Below are 19,092 nucleotides of genomic sequence, written 5' to 3' on the forward strand. Positions count from 1 at the left end.
GCCCCCGCGCGGAGCCGCTCTCCCCCCGCCAACGCCGGAGCTGCGGTGGGGTTCTCGATCCCGCGGCCACGCTCTGGTCGCGGTGGCGTGAACCCCTCCCGGCCCCCGGTTCCCTCTCTCCTGCCGGTTGACGGGGCGGGGGGGGTCTGCCCCTCCTGCCCTCGGGGCGCGCCGTCGCAGTAGCCCGCGCACAACACCCCTCTCGCACCAGCACACACACATTCGCGCACACACACCCGCACACACCGACACACCGACACCCCCCCCACACACACACACCGCACACACACGCACACACGCTCGCGCGCGCGCACCCGCTACACTCTCACACGCGCGCACACGTGCGCGCCCGCCCAGCGCGGTCTCCGCCCCCCCGCGCGCGCACACACACGACATACACACGATACACACACGCACCCGCACACACGATATACACACACGACATACACACACACACGCGCGACAGACAGATCAAGCGGACACCCGCGCACACGCACCCGCACACCCGGGCACACCGCAAGCCCCGCGCGCTCCCCTGCAGCCGGTCGCGGCCCCCGCCATGCGCTGAGGGAGCCGCGGCCCCGTCAGCTCCCAGTGTCGCTGATCCTGCCAGCTCCCGGTGCCGCTGATCCCGCACGCCCGCGGCGTGGGGGCGGCCGCCGGGCGCGGCCGCGGCGCGGAGCCGGCTCCCCGCGGGCGAGAGGTGTAGCAGCCCGCGGAGGCAGCGGGCGGGCAGGAGGCTGAGAGGCATCTGGGCAGGCAGACAGGCAGGCAGTCGGGAGGAGACGAGGAACGATTTGGACATGCTCATTCTCGGGCGCTTGGTTGCCTGCATCCAGCTCGTCTGTATCCTCAGAGTGGGTGAGTGATCTTTGCATGAATTCATCTTTGGGCTTCGGAACAACTTTTCTCCTCGGGCTCCGGTGGGTTTTGCTCCTTCTGATCCCTTTTGCTTAGAGCTGCAGGCGCAGTCCCTGGCTGTTCCATATCGTGAAAACACGCTGTCGACACCACGGGTGGGAGCGTTTCCCCTACCCCTTTTACCTCAGCCGCCGGGCTCCGCGGATGCGCGGTACCCCACGCCACCCCCGACAGCGGCGGGCTGCTCCGGGGGGGCTCCCCAGCCCGCCCTGCCCCGGCTGCCCCAGCGCGCCCCGCCGAGCCGCTCCCCGCCGAGCCCTCCGCTGGGGTCCGGTCCCGCCGGACTGCCCGCACTGGCGGGGGAGAGAGCGGGTGTGTGCCGGTGACAGGAGAGAGAGTGAGAATCTCTGCCCAGCAGTGCTGACATCGAGCTTCTCCGGGGACGTGGGATGTGAGATGTTACTTCAGGCTCTCTCATGAGCTGTTCCGAAGAGAACCGGGGCTGGTGCAAAATTTCACTCCAAAAAAATACTCGTTCTCCGAGGACAGGCAACGTCGGTGGTTGCCCTAAACCATGCGAAATACGAGTCGTTCATTCCCGTGGGACCCCGCATAGAGAATATGGATTCATATATAGATTTTAGTGGGACTGCTTACATAACCAAATTCATTTTCAGCTCATGCAGATCTGTGCAACTAGAGTGCATCCTAAAAATCATGCAGTGCTCTGTTTTACATTATTACCAGCATGAGTGAGTTGATGCTGTTATAAGTGCTCTCTTCAGTACTTTCTCAAATACTAGGAGCTTCAGTGGTGGGGCTTGTATCTTACTGGATGATCGGTTTGAATTTATAGGGTTTTATCGAATAGATTACTAGATAATACTAGTTGGTTGCTTGTATTTCAATATGAGGAACTTGGGAGCTTCAGCTCCTTGTGTACAAAATCAGTCTTACAATAGGTCTGTGGTGATAAAGTAGGCACTAACCTACATTTGTCACCCAATAGGTGGTGCTGCATCTGAAACCATGCATCTCTATAAACAAAGATCGGGGTTAGGTTACTCGGAGTGAAAACAATTTCGTACCAAGTTCTGCTAGTTAGCAAAAACTAATTTTAAAAATTTTATCACGTGAAAAATATTTTTACTTCCTTTCAGAAAATACCGTGGAATGGTTCAACTATAAACGCGATGACTGTAACTGACCTTCAGTTAAAATGTATGATCCTTGTAAGGGCATTAATAGCATTTTAATGTCACTTTTAAACTAACCTATTTCTAAAACCAGGGTACTTAGTCCAATATAATTCTCTTATACTAGTTTGGCAAAGAATGGCCTGGCATAAAACTTTTCATAAATTTTCATAATGTCTTTCTTACACTGCCAACCTGTTTCCTAAAATCAAAGGTATTCCCAAGGCTGTCTAAAGGAAAAAAAATAGCAGGTGGTTTTATATGAGTTTGAGAACAGATCAAGTATACCATGATATGATATAATATCAAATAATATGATACAACTCAATTCAATTTTGGAAAGAACTTCCCTGTTCCAAGCCTATCACATTGGAAGCAATGCAAGACATAAACATAACTTTTGTAATGAAATCTTTTTTTAATAATTTCATCTAGCATCTTATCAGAAATAAGATGATTTTATATAATGTAATGTGCATCTGTAGGTTATATTCATGAATTTAGAAGATCTGGCAGGATAGGAAAAGGTCTTTTACTCACACATGAGGTATAAATGCAGCTACTTTTTGTTTCTCTAGACTGATACATTATTGTTTTCAAACCTGACCTGAAGAGGACCCCCGTTCTAGATGTGATGGATTAATTGTTGTCAAGGGTGCATCATTCTGAAGACTCATGAGCTAGACTGCTCAGTGTGTTCAAGAGCATCATTGTTCCCAAGCATGAATACCCTATGCAGGTTATTAAATTAATTTGATCAGATTTTATTTGAATATGTTCCTTTTTGAGTATCTCTCCATAACTAAATATGCTATAATGTGATATCATTAGTTCATAGAAACAAATATTTTATTAGAATTCTGATATTATTTCCTTTTGTGGTTGGGTTTTTTTTTCCCAGAAAGAACAAAATAAATTGTTGCATACTACCAGTGGGTGGTTCCAGTGGCTTGGTGAGAGAGAAGAACTAGGTTGGACTGTTTGGCTCTTACCGTTAAGTATTTCTGGTAGAGAACAAATCAAACCCAGGGCTCTGTGAATGGATTGTTGCTGGAGAGCATGGCAATCTGCCTTTGCATTGTGGAGCCTATACTTACTAGTGTGAGGCTGGTCAACATGTAGATCCCGGCCTCGTTTGCTTGTAGTTTCAAAAAATGTAGTTGAGTCCTCAGCTGGTCATGTTCAGAGCTCTATAGGTGGTCCTTTCTAATGAATCTGTTTGGGAGATTTGCTGCTGCCTTTGGAAGATTCATCGGGAGAATCTGTCTCATGTTTGGAAAAGACAAAGCAGTCAAGTCAGCCTCACTGAAGAATGAACTATTAGAGCAGATGGAGGCAAAAAGCTCGTGGGAATGACAAGACAGTGACAGTTCATTTTCTCTTTTACTGAAGAAATGCTTAGGATCTTGATTCTAATATCCCTGCTGAGATATGAACAGCACCTTCCTTCACAGTGTTACTGAAGCCAAGTAACTTGATTACATCAAGTACTGATGTAATTATTTATGGAACAGGGTATTATCTGAGTGTTCTCAGTGAGTGCCATTCAGTGAAGTTCAATGGAGCTACTTGTGGAGTGAGATGCTATTCAGTCACAAGTAAGGGCTTGTGAGAAATCCTATGCAATTGTTTGTGAATGCTGCTGTAGTTAGAGTAATTCCTATTAAGTTCTTTCTCTTATTAAGATTAAAGGAAAAAAAACCCTATGTGGACAATTCACTTGGTTTTTTACATTATTATCTTAAATGAAAAATTTATGAAGCTATAATCTTCAGCCTGCATAAGTTTCAGGCTGGAGATATTCTTTGAAATTCTGCCCTGTCTTACTAATGTGTTCCATATAACCTAAAAGTCAATGGGGTGTGCCCTTTTTGTGCCTTTTGTCTCATTGTGCCTACGGAAAAAGTATCTGGAGTCTTTTCAGTAAGTAGACTATTTATGAATCTGTGTAGGCAAGAAAATGTTAATAGAAAAAGGAAGATGTTTTAACAAATTACACTGTAATTGTGGCTAAATTTGAGTCAAAGTGGTGTAAATATTTAGGCAAGAGTTAAAAATATTCCCTGCTCTCACTACTAGCAAAATATATGGGTAGTTTCTCCAAATAATGTAATAATTGTCTCCAAAATTAGCTAGTCTTCATCTAACTCCTATCACTGTCTGACCTCAGCCATGGTTTTGCCTTTCAAAATGCAACTAATTAATGTATGAATTGTTTAATTAGTTGTGTCTCTGTTTAATTTCTCATTATCTAGAAAAGATCTCTCCCTCGTTTTTAGTTTGTTTCTGGCATCCCTGTACCGTGACTTTATTTGCACAAAAGTAGTAACATTTCCCTAAATATTCTAATTTTTCTTATACAACTGGCATCAGGACTGTCTTTCCAAGCTAGTAGACAGCATGCGTCTTGCTATCAACATGAAAGCAACTTCTCTGCGCTCCTTACTGGATGGTCACAACTAATAACAATGAGAATCTAAAGGACAGCACCACTTTAGCTTCCTAAATCCAAACATGCTTTTTGTTCATTCTCAGGTCCACGTGTTTAGATTCAGTAAGCCCTTAGACTGTTAAAGGACTATGGAATCAGATCCTTCTTTTTTTCTCTAACCTCTTATTTTGACATTATTTTTGTAGGCCAGTTACTTGGCACACTTAAAACTGAATTACATCACAGTAGTATAACTGTATATTATTTCTAATGCTTTAGCACATTTTACACTTAAGATTATATATTCCTGTGAATGATGATACACAGCTCCTAAGGAGAAATTTAATACTGCAATGTCTAAAACAAAAGAGCTAAAACAAAAATAAGAATTTTTGGACCAATTAATTTTCTATTTTAACCATCTATATTATGACCATATATATGTTATGCATTTTTATACCACAGAGATTTATATATACCAAAATCTAAAGTATGGATTTATTTTAGGTTCAAATACTGGCAGCCTTGAAAACTTGTGCAGAAATGAATGACATTTTCAAATTAATGTCAGTGAGCCAAATATTTACTCAGCACACTAGTCTATAGGACATAGCTAAAATAGTTAAAGCTGTAGTTTCCAGTGTTGAATCAATACAATTTATAAGGAGAGTTTTCTCAGCTGTATTTGGCCTTACTTCCCCTCTGAATGCACCCTTCTATCTTAATTCTTGGCGAGAAACTAAATAATATATGTAAAAAATAAGATGGCAATTTGAAACTATTATCATTACAATTTGTATTGTAAATTAGGATGTTAATTTATGAATGTAGGCACTTGTCCATTTCTTAGAGAAGGTGATTTCCTTGATTTTCAGTGCTCATCACTTAAGTGGCCACTTCTCACTATGAGTTCTCTAATTAGGAATTTAAGGGTGAACAGATTCTGTTCTTTTGCTGACAATTTCAATTCCCCTTCAAATGTGCTGTGGTTCTCAGTATTCCCCGTAAGGCCTGGAAGTCTGTGGCAGTTCCGGAGCCCTCCACTTCTATTTAACAGCTCGATTCTCACAGCTTCGTGCACCATTTATGTGGCTTTCCTGTACGAGACATCCTTTGGCTATTCAGTAAGCTTCTTTTCCCATAAAGACAAAAGTCACCTTTTTGAATACATGTCAAGCATTCTGTATTGGAAAGATGAATCTACAGGAAGAAAAGAACTTACAGTATTAAATAAACAGAATCCACTAAATAAAAGATAGCAAATATTTCAAAGAGGCTGGGACTATAAATGAAACTTGGCTCCAGCAGGTTGTTGAGGAACTTTTGGCAGCAGAGTACTTTTGTAGGAAGGTATGTTGTAGGTTGCTTGTTGAGTACAAATTACTAATGTTGGTCAATTCAGTCTTGAGGCTCAGGTGTAAATAAGTGGAGATTTTAGAAACAATGTTTATTTTACTTATTTTGTATCACTGGCTGATATTGTGTCACTACCTGATAGAGGTGAAATAATAGACTTTTTAAGTAAAACAGGCACTGTGCGAAAATGTCATTTTCTAGATAAGGCAAGCCTCTTAAAAACTGACATTGCCTTCTACTTCTTGCCCATACTTGACTTCAGTTTTCTTTGATCCACCAGAAGTCGCTATATTTTACCCTAAAAATCAGTATTTTTCATTACTAATTGAAGACCCCAGAAGCTACTATTTGAGTTAGCTAATTTCAGAAATCATTATTGGGGTAAAAGTCCTGTGGATGACAAAAGTACTGTCCTACATCTGATGAGGAAAGCTCAGCAGTGAAAGGAAAATGCCCATGGAACTTAGGTATTCAAACCCAGAATTTTAGTCAAAAGATTCCCTGTCTCAGTTAATACCTTTCATGGCTTCCAGAGAAGCTTTCAGGCGGCTGTCGTTCCTCTTCTGCATGTGCCTTACCTGATCTTATTATGTGCATCTCAGTGCCTCTTATCACCAAAGTTTTATTGGAATCCAAACCCAAATGTTCTTTCAGATGATGATCTTCAGATCCTTAAGTCAGTAAGACTTCCCTAAATAGATGCTGACAGAATCAGGTGTCTTAATCTGACTGCTGCTGCTACTTCTGTTTAGGACAAAGGACAAGGCGATGGCTGTGCCACCTTCTCATGTTGTCACCCAGTGACTGAAGCATTTTACCAAAACAGTCTAGAGAGAAGACCTGTTCTGGACTAAAGGGATTTCAAGCTACATCTCCTGTCTCCAAGCATTAGGTTTTGTCAGATGAGAAAACTTCTCATGTTTTTTGTTTAATATGAAGCATTTTAGCTTAAATTTTTAAAACTTTCTAAAAAAATATTTTGAGAGTATACTGGACAAGATCTTGAAAAAGAAATCTACTGAGGTACTGCTAAGCAATTCGAATCCACATCTGTTTCAGAAATATTTGGAGCTGGAAATGGAACCCGAGAGAGTTTGCAAGAAAATTTTCCAGTGTATAAGTTTGCCTTTTTCTCACTGTTCCTTAAGCATCTTCTTCAGGCTTTGAATTGGTAGGATATTACAGCAAGAGAGGAAATATAAGTTCTCATGCCCGCTCCTACTCAGTATTTCATTATCTACTTGCTATTTCATTGTCTGTATCTACATATTTTATTATCCACTGCCTTTTCTTTGGTTGTCCTCTAGAAAAAGCAGGTTTTGCTCATTTCTTTAAAAGTCTGAGATACTTATTTTCAGAAGGGAGTTCTAAGCTGCACTTCTGAAGAATCCAGCTCCCAAAGGTGGGTGAAGCTTAAATGTGTTTCCATCAACTCAGCATTTTACATCAGCTGTCCTGGTCAGCTGAGTACCATTTGAGCAAGCTGGTTGCTTGTTACTGCACTCAGCTGCCTAGATCATCTAAAAACAGTGGAGCAGCCTGAACTTCAAGCCTCCGGAGCCTAGTGCCTAACAGGTGGGTAATCCAACTAAATGCCATCTTGCACCTGGACTTTTGTCTAGGTCAGGGCTCTTGAATACATCATTTGCAAACCACCTTCGAATTCAGCCGCTAAAAACCAGACTAGATTTGGTTTGGCTACTTGCCATATAAAAAGCGCTGTTTATTTCTCTAGGTTTAGACAGCATCCAATCAGACATACCAGGTAACATGGGTTTTTCTCCTACTACTCTTTATGCTTCACTAAACTTAGGGATGGTAGTTACCTTGGAATTTTTCCCTGTGATATTGAAATATCAAAGATCCTACTGTGCAGACAGCATTCAGCAATTTACGTTTCTATATGAAGGTATCAGGACTGCTCATCTGAGTAGTGAGAGATTTCATTGAGAGATTTCATTAAGAGTTTTCAGGAGCAGTATATCTGTTAGTAATTTGGCTGTGAATTGTCATCCTCATTGCCGAAAGATTTCTGCTAAATACAGGGTTGCCTGAAGACCGAAGTATGAAGTTGTTAGCATTTGAAAAGGTACCATCTTCACTGCCTTAGATATCTGTATGATGAGATAGAATAACAGTAAAGCAGTGAAGAGTTGGTTAAATGGTGACATCGAAAGGGCAAAATAAGAGACATCATAAGTACTTTTACCATGTTGAAATTGTGTTATAAAGATTTGTCTTCAAAATTAAGAATGTTGCATAAAAATAAATAAAATGTGTTTTAGTGAATGGAGACATATGTTTCTGTAAATTCCTTAACAGAATGTGACAAAGAATTTTCTATTCATTTAACATTTCCTTGGGAGTCATGATAAGTTCTTTGATCAGGACAGGTTTTTTTTTGTTTTTTAATAAGCTATCCAGGCCAAATTAAACTTTTTCCTAAAGAAAATGGAAGGTTTTATTGAATTTGCTGAGATTTAGACTGCTTTGTATCATAATTCTTCAGAATACATTATTCAAAAAATAATGCTATCTTTTAAGGCTATCAAATCCCTTGAGAAGATAAATTTGTAATGTTCTTCAGGGGCAGCTTATGCTGAAGAAACTGAAAGCTTTTTGAAAGCTAAAGCACATATTTTGAGGAAGAATTAGGTCTTTAAAATCAGTGTTTAAGAAAATACTTGATTCTTCAATTGCTTTAGATGCTGAACTCCATAATTTAAGCAGAAGTTCCCAAAAAGAAAAACATGGTCTTGCTCAGACTAAAAAAGGGACCTAGTATAACTTTATAAAAGGGACCTAGTATAACTCCAGGCAGTTTGTCTTCTAGCTCCATCTGACCAATTACATTTCATGTATTTCTAGCCATTTGGGAAAGTCATTTTGTTCCAGTGTATGCCAGTTATTTCTGTCATTTCCTTTTGTAACTCTTATTCTGATAGGCACGTCTATCAAATACCTAACAAATTTGTCAGATTGGGGCTTCCTGGGAGGCTCAGGAGCCTTCTGCCAGATTCTTGGAGCACTCCAGTTATGTGTCTGGGAGATTTCATGTTGCATGGTGTATTTGCCACACAACCCACCCACTCATCATCTGCACAGAGATTGGGGTGAGTCTTCTGTGATCTGTGCCTACCTTTTTCATTGTAATCTTTGAGTTTTAGTCACTACCTTTGCATTTTGTGTATATGACAAAGTTGCAGAAAAACTTGTCGTTTTGTTGTTTGGTGGTTTGTTTGTTTTTTTTTTTAACACACCTTACGTTTGTGTTAAAAACCCCTGTGTATCACTGTAGATCCACAGATCACAGTAGTTACTTCTGCCTCATATGTGTGGAAATGTGTATGAATAAATCCTGGATAAGCATCAAGGAGAAAAAGTTCCAGAAGATCTGTTTTAAGTTTTAGGATAGCACTGACAAAAGCCCAAATGGCTATAAACTGGCAATGTGCAAATTTAAGCTGAAAATCTGAAGAAAGTTCCCGGCCATTACAGCAGTGGAATTTTGAGAAATCTTTCCAATGGTAGTAGTAGGAGCAAAAAGCCAACCTGATTTTTTTGTAATCAAGGAGTACTATGATTTTTGTAAGATCCTGTGGCACCTGCAACAGGAGAGTACCGCGTCAATGATCTAGTGGTCCCTGTCAGTAAGTACCATGGCACAGTTTCAACTGTGCTGAGTAAGAAAACTGAGAAGTGAGCACCTGGCTGTGGCAGCCAGCTGCCTGCTGAATCAACATAAAACAGTCATTCCTCATGATGATACATTTGTAAGCTGAGGTACTGAGGACTGAGTGCTTGCTTAGCATCTCGAGTACCACTCAGCATTTCAAAATGCACCATGTAGTAAAATTTCATAAACCTATACAGAAAAAGAAATGAATATAAATTATATAAATAGGAGACTGTATGTTGTAAATACAATATAAAGTAGGGAGACTTAAAAATGTATATTTTGTGTTTAATTATGGTATTTTGAGGCTGTTGACCATGTTTAAATAAGATTACTTGTACAAGAACAAGGTAAGAAACTTCCTTTAAAGAAAAGTATTTGAAATTTCCCATGGCATTGTATGACTTTAGGGGCTAGGGGTATAGTTCAAATACTAGCCATTTGAAAATCTTTGAGAACTGGCAGTGCTCTCACTCTCTCACCTGAGTGACATAAATCTCAATTCATTGTATTTCAGTGTCAAATTTTACAAGGCTGAATTCTGAGAGTATTCTCAGGTTTGTCTGCCCATTTCTTGTTAATCCTTTCCATGTATCTCTCTCACATTCTCCTATAAATGGTTTGGCCTCTCTGAGAGCCCCATGAACTCTTTTCTCACCACACGCACATTTCTCCAAAGACACAGGCAGTTACATTTTAGTCTACTCATGTAAAATTTCTCCTGCAACTTTGTAAGGGTTCTCCTTGTGCTTTCTGCACCCCTTTTAATGTGTAATTCTTATGAATCTGATACAATTCCTCTTCACTATTTCTTCTTCTTTCTTCATTTGGGATGAAGAAAAAGAGATTTGTATTTTGCTTACTGCTTTATCTATATGGTAAAAAAGATAAAAATAAAAAAATAAATCAATATAATAGGTATTAGAACTAACCAAACAGGAGGTAAAAAAATATAAATTCTTTATTTTGTTTCTCTGTGAGTTCTATTTTCTGTACTGTTGTCTAATCACTTTCAAAGGTTTAGTTTCTGATATCTCTTGATGAGAGACAGAAAAGAGATTTCTGTATTTACAGTATATATATATTTGAGCAGAGATCAAGTCAGGATTCAACAGAATTCATTCAGGAATACTTAGACTAGAAATTATTCTTTTAATCCATTAGTGAAAAATGCATCCATGAAGAATTCCCATTGATTATGCAAAGCTATCCTTTAAACTGAGTCCTTTTCAGTCTTTTCTGGTTTGTGCTATCCACTGTGGGATTTGTGACATGTGAATCAGCAGATAAAACATGTTTCCATGTGGCAGTGGTAATCACTGTCTATATGGGAAGTTCCAGCCTTTTTGTGCGAGGTGATAAGACTGTGACACGAAATCTTTTAAAGGTTTGCATGAGCAGTGGCTGTACTCATGCAAAAGGAGGTTTAGATTAGATATTAGGAAAAATTTCTTCCCTTAAAGTGTGGTCAAGCCTATGGCTGTCCAAGGAAGTGGCGGAATCATCGTCCCTGGAAGTGTTCAAATAAACATGTGGATGTTGCACTTGGGGACATGATGAAGCGGTTGACTTCGTGGTTGGACTCAATAGCTTAGAGGTCTAAGAAAAATGACAACAGGAACATATATACCCTGTTCATTAGGAATATGTGCACATCTTAAATGATCTGATTAGCTTTAGCAATTATTAGGGTGTTTACTGTAGGAAAGGAAAATCGTCGTATTAAAACAAATTGAAAGTGCAATTTAGAGCAGGTTAAAAATACACTTATTGCCCTGGTGAATGGAAGGAAACAGGTTCAGCTAAATCAGGTAAAGCTAATAAGGCAATGATGCGTAACAGATAGTTTCAGGCTACATGCAGTCAAGTGAAATACAGGAAAATGTATATGGAGCAGCCAGAAAATGTGGTCCTGGTTTTGGTGAATAATCAGCTTTTTGTAATATGATCTACACATTCTCTCATAATTGTAAATGGTGCATTTGAATAAAACAGTAATCCATGTTTGGTTCATTAGTTAAATAATTCCTTGGATGTGCAAGAGCTTTTCTAAACGTGTGTAACTTAAATCTGCTGTTCACTTGAAAATGGGAAATTCAACCAACTCAGGGTATCTTTGTGATTAAATCAAAGCAGAGGTTTTTTCACCTTGCAGCAAAACTCAAAATGCTGTGTTAGGTGTCCCGCTTGGCATGTATAGGCACCTAGATTGGGATTGATAGCAGCCAGCATGCCCTGTGCTGGACGTGCAAGCCTGGCTGGTAAAATATAGATCAGTGTAGATAATAAAGTGTGAAGAGATAGCTAACTGGGATGTGCCTCTCAGGGTCATGTATTGGAAGTAACTATGCTGAAACATCTTGTTTAGATGGCTGGACCTGACAAAAAAATGTTGTGGAATTCAGAATTGTTGGTCTTACTATGCCTAAACCAGCTATAAGATGTTGATACTGGAGACTTATCATCATCATCTAATAAACAATATTTACCCAAGAAACAGGAGGTGGCAATCCTAAACCTTTCCCAAGTACGGGGGTTTGAACCGCAGATGTGGAGAGCCATATGATCCACAGTCTGACAGAGCACACCAGCTGAGGATGGGCAGCACTGCTCCTCATACCCAGGCTGCAGATGGGAATAATAGAAAAGTTTGAAAGAGAAAACCTAACTATCCAGTCTGATGGCTGAGACAAGGTGGTCCAGCACAGCAATTCCAGGTGCTAGACTAGATTTTTGCCCTCCTTTCTTCACTGTGCCCTCACTATGCTGCTCTAGACCAGCAGCTGCCACTATGTGTGAGCAGCAAATCCCTGGTCTCCTTCTTCTGCTGTGGCTTCCCACCATCTTCCCCCACCAGGCCCCCCCACATCATTGTCACTGTGGTGGCAATAGGGCATCTCTCTGGTGAGACGGACACAAATGTGCATTTGGCATTTGGCTGCAGAGGCACCCTTTATTGCTAGAAGGGCCACTGTCTGTGACAGGCGATAGGAGTCAGGCCAGAAAATACGTTCTGTAAGTTGGTTTAAAGTTTTGGGTCAGCTGGTGGACCATGCTGGGTTATGTCTTTCAGGGAAAGGAGTGAGACATGGGATTCCAGTGCCTGTTGTTTTGATTATTTCTTTTATCTAGTTGCTCTCCAATGCAAAAAACACCAGGATTTCTGTTGTCTCCTGTAGTTTTGAAACCTGCTGAAGGATGCTGCTGTATCTTCTGGAAGATCAGTCTGGTGCTTATCTAGGTCTTCTGGGCATCTCTGAATACCTGCTTACCCTGCGTCCATGATGTCTGTGCATCTTTCAGTCTTGGACCGGTTGCTGGATTTTTTATGTTGCAGAAAGTGAACCAGTTAGACACAATAGTGCACTTTATCTGTCCCAGAAAAGAAAACTGTGTTGCTGTAAGAAATATATGCATTTGCACCACCCCTGTTGGAATAGCAGGAGGTTTTCTACCACAGGCAGGTATGGCAACCAAATGAACAAGAGCTGCAGTGTCCTGGAAGAAAATACAGCATGTGCTCCTTTTTGTAGAAAATCAGCTGCTTTAGATGGGATAGAGAAAACAAATGCATTTCCCTGGTGAGTCACCAAGCTTCCCCAAAGCCCCATATCTCCAAGGCTTTTAGCTGAGGTGGAGTATATTATGCTGCTCGCAATACAGTCAAAACCTTAAAGGCTTAGTCAAACCTATAATTAATTAATGCTTCTGTAAGACTTAGAAGATATAACTCACTCCATGAGCACTAAGTCTGTTGCTAATGATTTTAAATCTACGAAGCAACTTCCTAAAAACCGTTGAAATTGGCGTTTATAATGCTCTGTCTTACATGGGAAAGCTTTTATCACTCCAGAGCAGGAAATAAATGCATGACTTAAACTGGAGAGATGCAGTGACAGAACAGCGGCAAACTGTGACACGCTGCATGGCAGAAGGCCAGAGGAGGATTTGCTGTTGCTTGTTCCAAAACTTGATTTGAAGTAATTTCAGTGTTTCTGTGTTGCATAAATGACTGTGAAAGTCCCAGGAAGTCTGTAGTTGCATGTGCTTGTGGTCTGAAGATAAGACTTAATTGACAAATTTTACTTTGATGCCCTTCTTTTTTTTTTTAATCCTGTGCAATTACAAGGCTACATTCTGACAGACCACTAGAAGTGAACTGAATGAAAATATTCTGACTTGTTCTGTCACAGATACTTAAATATGATTAAAAAAAGAGGAAAAAAGATAAGATTAAAAAAAGTTATTAAAATGTGTCTGAAAACCTATTGTTTTCTGTTCAAGTGTAGGAATATTTTGTGGAGAAACTAATCAACTGCAGTCTAGAAGCTTGATTTTTGCCATGGTGTTTTCTGAGAGTAAATGTGTGAAGCTATCTTCTGTGTTCGACTAGTGCTTGTTGTGGGTTCAGCAATGACAGCCACCAAGCTGTTTCCCTAACTTATTCAATTTTTCATAAGGTCATTAAAATTTAAGAGGTTCTTTGGTATAAAGCAGTGTGGTGTTTGTTTGTAAACTTTCTAAACTTCCTCAAATAACTTCCAGTTATTAATGTGTAGAAGAAGGGAAATAAGAACATTTTAAGAAAATAAAAAGGCATTAAAGAAAGACTCTGCTTTTAAGGATGTATGGATATTTTTAAGCAAGTGTAGTGCTGCCACATGTAAATAATGTTGAAAACATCTTCAGAAACATTTTATTTACTTTGATTAATTGCATAATGAATTCTCCCTAGTAGATGTTTGATTAAGTGAAAAATACTTCAAATTGCTTCTTGAAAGAGCAAATTTTATTGTAATGGTTTTATATCATAATAACAAAGTTACATCCAAGTAAAATGAGGGGAAAAAAGTCTATCTTACTACTTGTCCATAAGCTTTCCACTGAGTGATTAAATGTTAGCATTGTGCCCATTGATGCAATACTGATATACTTCAGAAATTTTACAGACATTTGAGAAATTTATAACTGGTTTATGGGAAATACAGCCATTTAAATTACACAATATACTTATTTCAATACATAGACAGATTAATCCTCTAACTGGGTTTTTACATGTCAGATATTTAAACAAAAATGAAATCTGCAGTTAAACTGTCATAAGGAGATGCTGTATAATCAGGAAATTGCTATCATATATTATTTATGTGTCGACATCTAAGTGCATCTGTCAGTGACCAGAGTTTCATTGCATAAAGTACTGTATAAACACAGAGCAGGAACATGACACTTGCTCAAAGGAATTTAGAAATAAAATAAAATAAAATACAGAAAGAAAAGCTGATAGGACAGAGAAGATGGGAGTTGCAGCTAAGAAAAAGTCATATATTAGTCTGTATAAAGAGCAGTTGAGTTGGTGAAGCAGCAGTTTGTCCCATCTTTTCTAGCTATTCCTGTGAGTGCCAGTTTTCAAAGAGGTATTGAACAGATCTGTCTCAGTTCCTCATCTGTAAGCTAGAGGTAGTATTATTTTACTCAAAGGCATTTTGCATGAACAAGAGCTTGTTCACCTTTCTAACACTCTTTCAGGAGCGGAGAAGTTAACTCCAAGTCATATGTTATAGGGCAGTGTCCCACTGCAACAAAGTTATGCAGGGAGCCTTTGCAGCCTCTGTAGGACCCAGAGTGTGTGTGCAGGCAGCTCCATTTGTAGTCACCTGCAGTGCCTGGTACAGCCCCTTGTGTGCCATATAAGACCTAGGCAAAACTTAGAGGTGAGGCGAAGCATTCACCTGGAGACCTTATGTGTCCTCGTGATTCTCATGATTCAATAGGAAACTGAAAATCGTGAGACCTTGGAACTGAACCTGGCAGACGGTATCAACTCAAGCATGTACTTTTACTTTCTTTGCTTCAGTTTTCTGTCTGCAAAGCTGAGACAATATACCCATGCTTTCTGATGTCAGTTCAGGAACAAAAATACTGTGTAAATACTAGGGTTCACAGGTAGTACAATGTGAGCCCTGACATGTGAGGAGCCGAGGTTGTGCTGCTCTAGATGACAAGAGAGCCCTTTTAATTTGAGCACAGCCTTCCTAATGGTGTATGACTTCTCTTAGCTGAGACTGCATGTACATTTATTCCTGAAAACATGAGTCAAAACCGCTGATCCAAACATTTATCCTTTCGTAGATCCTCTCTGGTCATAATCTTGAGCAGAGGTTCTTACCATCTGTGACCCATTGGTACAAGAAACCACAGGCTGCAATAAGCTTCGTGGTCCCAGCCTGAATGTCAGAATGGAGAAATGTAGCAAAAGCAGGTAGACATTTGCTGTATAAAACAAAGCTCTAACATGTCACAAAAGGAACTGTTATGCTGAATGAGGATACCACTGATGTTATTTTATCTAATTGCTGTAATTTAGTGTTTATATGCTGTATAGCTAGAAGTGTGGTAGGACAGTCATAACATGCTAAAAAGTTAGGTTTTCCTCATGTGTAGCAGTCAGTAAAACTTGGGCCCACGTCATGTTTGATGATAATAATAAAAATAATAATATTATCCTGTGTCATTCTTCTTGCTACAAAGGTGGGCATATGAGCATGGGTATAGTTTTGGTGGGTGTTGGCAGCTATTTTCGATTAGCTGTCATCTCAGTTCCACAAGGTCTTGCAACGCACACTGTCTAGGTGCTGAATCAGTGGGTACAACTTTTCTCTCTTATGCCCTACATACTGCCAGGTAAAAAGGGACATGGGTCACCATTCATGCTTCACTGTTTGCTGCCAGTTACCACAGTGCAGTGTCCTAATAAATTCTTCCTGTCTCAAATTCTGACTTCAGGGATGTGGTGCTGTGTATCCATTACTTGTAATTTAGATGTAAATATTGACTTTTAAGTTGTGACCACAAGGACAGGCAAGTACTGACATGGGCAAAAGCTTTAAATTGCACAAGTGAGCAGTGTATAACAACCTACATTTCTTTTACTTTCTCCTTAAAAAAATAGCATATGTTAAAAATGAGTTGAAGGACCATTTCAGATTTCTGTTGTCTTCCAGCAAATGATGACTTATGTGAGCAAAAGCAGTAAAAAAAGTGGTGGGTCCTACTGACAAGAGAAAAAGACTTAATGGTAGTTTCCAGAGTACTTCAGAGCTCATAGAAATCCCAGAGAGATTAAGAAAGAGGAAGAGAGCAAATGGAGGAAAAGAATAGGAAAAAAAATAAAAAAAAAAGAAAGAGAGAGGGAAAAAGAGGAAGGAGGGAGTGAAGAAGGAGGGGAGGAAGGAAGGAGAAAGTTTACAAGGAGATACATTTGGCACTTGTGCAGCTTGTTTATCTCTTGTCTTTTAATTTTGATGCTGCTGCATTCTGCAACTACTTGCCATTTGTAACTACTAGAAAAGGAGGCTGGGAGAGTCAAATTACTCCTGCTGTGACTTTTACAGGCATTGCATCACCAAACCCAGAGCGAAGTGAAATGAAGTAATTCAACTCCAAGCTTTCAATATCAGGGTTTTTTGACAACTCTTTTCCCCATAGTGAGGAAAACGAAGAGGGTAATGCTACCAAATGTAGTTAAGTGAAGTTTATTGCAGAGCAATTTATGAGATGCTCATTTATCACAACAGAGAAAAAAGTAGCTCAGAGCAAGAGTTGAGGAGTCTTCATATATTTTTTTTAAACAGGAATTGTTTATGTAACTTCCTTGGCATCATCACCATAGTGATCTCTAAAGACACATAGGTATGTAATACTTCTAGCCGATACAAGATGAATCAGTTATAGAAAGATGCTTGTTGACACTTGCAAGGAGAAGTTAAGTGATGCAACAAGAAGAGCAGTGATGGGTTTGGGGAGGGAAGAGACACCACCGCCCTGCCCACTTACCCACACTCGCACACTGCCTTGGCCTTTGAGGCTCTCCCTCATCCCCTCCTCTCTTCTCCTGCTTATAGGGAACCTTATGTGCTCCTCTTCCCCTCCTTCTCTTCCTCAGTTCCACATCTGGATGTGACCCAGATTTCCCTTCAGAAAATCCTGCTCTTCTGGAGACCTGGAGAATTCTTGTCTGACAGGGTAGAGGGAGTACTACAAAGCAGATTCTGAGTGATTGTCACTCACTGCCTATGGCAAGCATCCATATCTGAGATTATCATATGAATTCTGTTTGTACAACATGCAGTCTCCATGCAGCTTGAGTCCTGTGGATATTCTGGCAATATTACAAATAAATCATAATAATAGTTGTTAAAAAGTGAGCGCTGACACTGATATTCAGGCTGTAATGACCATTGTAACCTAAAAAACCCCAAGGAGCTTTATTGTTTTCAAAAGAGAAATGTGTGTTCTTAGGCTGAAAGATAATTTGGTTGTAACAGTACATTGAATTTATAGTGAATGCATCCCCACCTAGTGCTGCCTCCTTGCACAATATGCAAACCCAGGATTTGATGGTAAAACTCACTGCTCTTGAGCATGGCATGCTGCTGCCTCTATGGATAAGATATAGGTGTGCATAATAGATCAGACAGGGACTGCTGGTTTTCACCAAAATGTATAGACCTTTGGTAATAACTGTCTTTGTGAGGGAACATCTGAAGGGACAGTAAAAACCTTGGACTTGTAAGGACTATGGTTGGGAAGAGTTTTAGTGTGCAAAGGGAACAGACAAGCTGGCATGGCATGTAAGTCCTGTACATTTAAGGTTCTTTTTCAGGGAGAGAATATTTGGAAATGAGTTTGAGCTATATTTCACAATTATTTTCATTGGAGAAAACAACTCTAAATTCTTTTTGATGCAATAACTTTATTGAGTGCTATTTTAAGATGCCACCCTAGGCTCTAGCCGTGAAGGAACATGTGCTTGACTGGGTTGCAATCACTCTAGAAAATAAAACTGATGTTATACTTGCAGCTCTAAAGAGAAGGTCTCTGTTCTTTTTCCTCCATGCCAGAATTCCACGATGGCTGTGATGAGTATCCTACTTTTCTGGGGGGGGGGAAAAAGAGAAAAAAGAGAAACAAGCTGTAATTTCCTATGGGAAAAAAAATAAGTAAAGAAAGAAATTGGCAAGAAAAAAGCCATACTAGTGCAAATCCTGATCAAAACAAATTCTTCTGCTCAGTTCTAAAGTGTGTCCATAAAATTTTTGATGTACATCTACAAGACATTACAATTTTCTGACGTATAGTGTACAACAAATAAGTTTCTAAGAGCAAGGTAATATTAGGGTGTTGTGGTTTAACCCCAGCCAGAAACTAAGCACCCCACAGCTGCTCACTCACTCCTCCACCAGCAGGATCGGGGAGAAAATTGGAAGAATAAAAGTGAGGAAACTCATGGGTTTAATAGGGAAAGCAAAACCCACATATCCAAACAGAGCAAAACAAGGATTTTTTCCTTCCCTTTCCAATGGGCAGGCAAGTGTTCAGCCATCTCCAGGAAAGCAGGGCTCCATCACGTGTAATGGTAACTTGGGAAGACAAATGCCATTGCTCCAAACATCCCCCCCTTCCTTCTTCCTACCACTTTCTATGCTAAGAATGATACCATATGGTATGGAATACCCCTTTGGTCAGTTGGAGTCATCTGTCTCAGCTGTGTCTCCTCCCAAACTCTGCAC

The 19,092-nt window shown here is 40.2% G+C and overlaps 1 protein-coding gene across 5 annotated transcripts in view; it reads left to right on the forward strand.

Annotated features, from left to right (window-relative positions):
• The first annotated feature begins 480 nt into the window (after positions 1-480).
• Positions 481-19,092, forward strand: part of PTPRZ1 (protein tyrosine phosphatase, receptor type Z1) — a 136,458-nt gene continuing 117,846 nt past the window's right edge. For all 5 annotated transcript variants that reach the window (XM_027679136.1, XM_027679138.1, XM_027679137.1 and 2 more), the window contains exon 1: positions 481-861. In XM_027679136.1, coding sequence (XP_027534937.1) covers positions 804-861 — 58 coding nt within the window. In that variant the 5' untranslated portion in view covers positions 481-803. The remainder of the gene's footprint in view (positions 862-19,092) is intronic.

Source organism: Neopelma chrysocephalum, unplaced genomic scaffold, assembly GCF_003984885.1.
Source record: "Neopelma chrysocephalum unplaced genomic scaffold, ASM398488v2 Primary Assembly neopelma1_45, whole genome shotgun sequence".
Classification (NCBI taxonomy): Eukaryota; Metazoa; Chordata; class Aves; order Passeriformes; family Pipridae; genus Neopelma; species Neopelma chrysocephalum.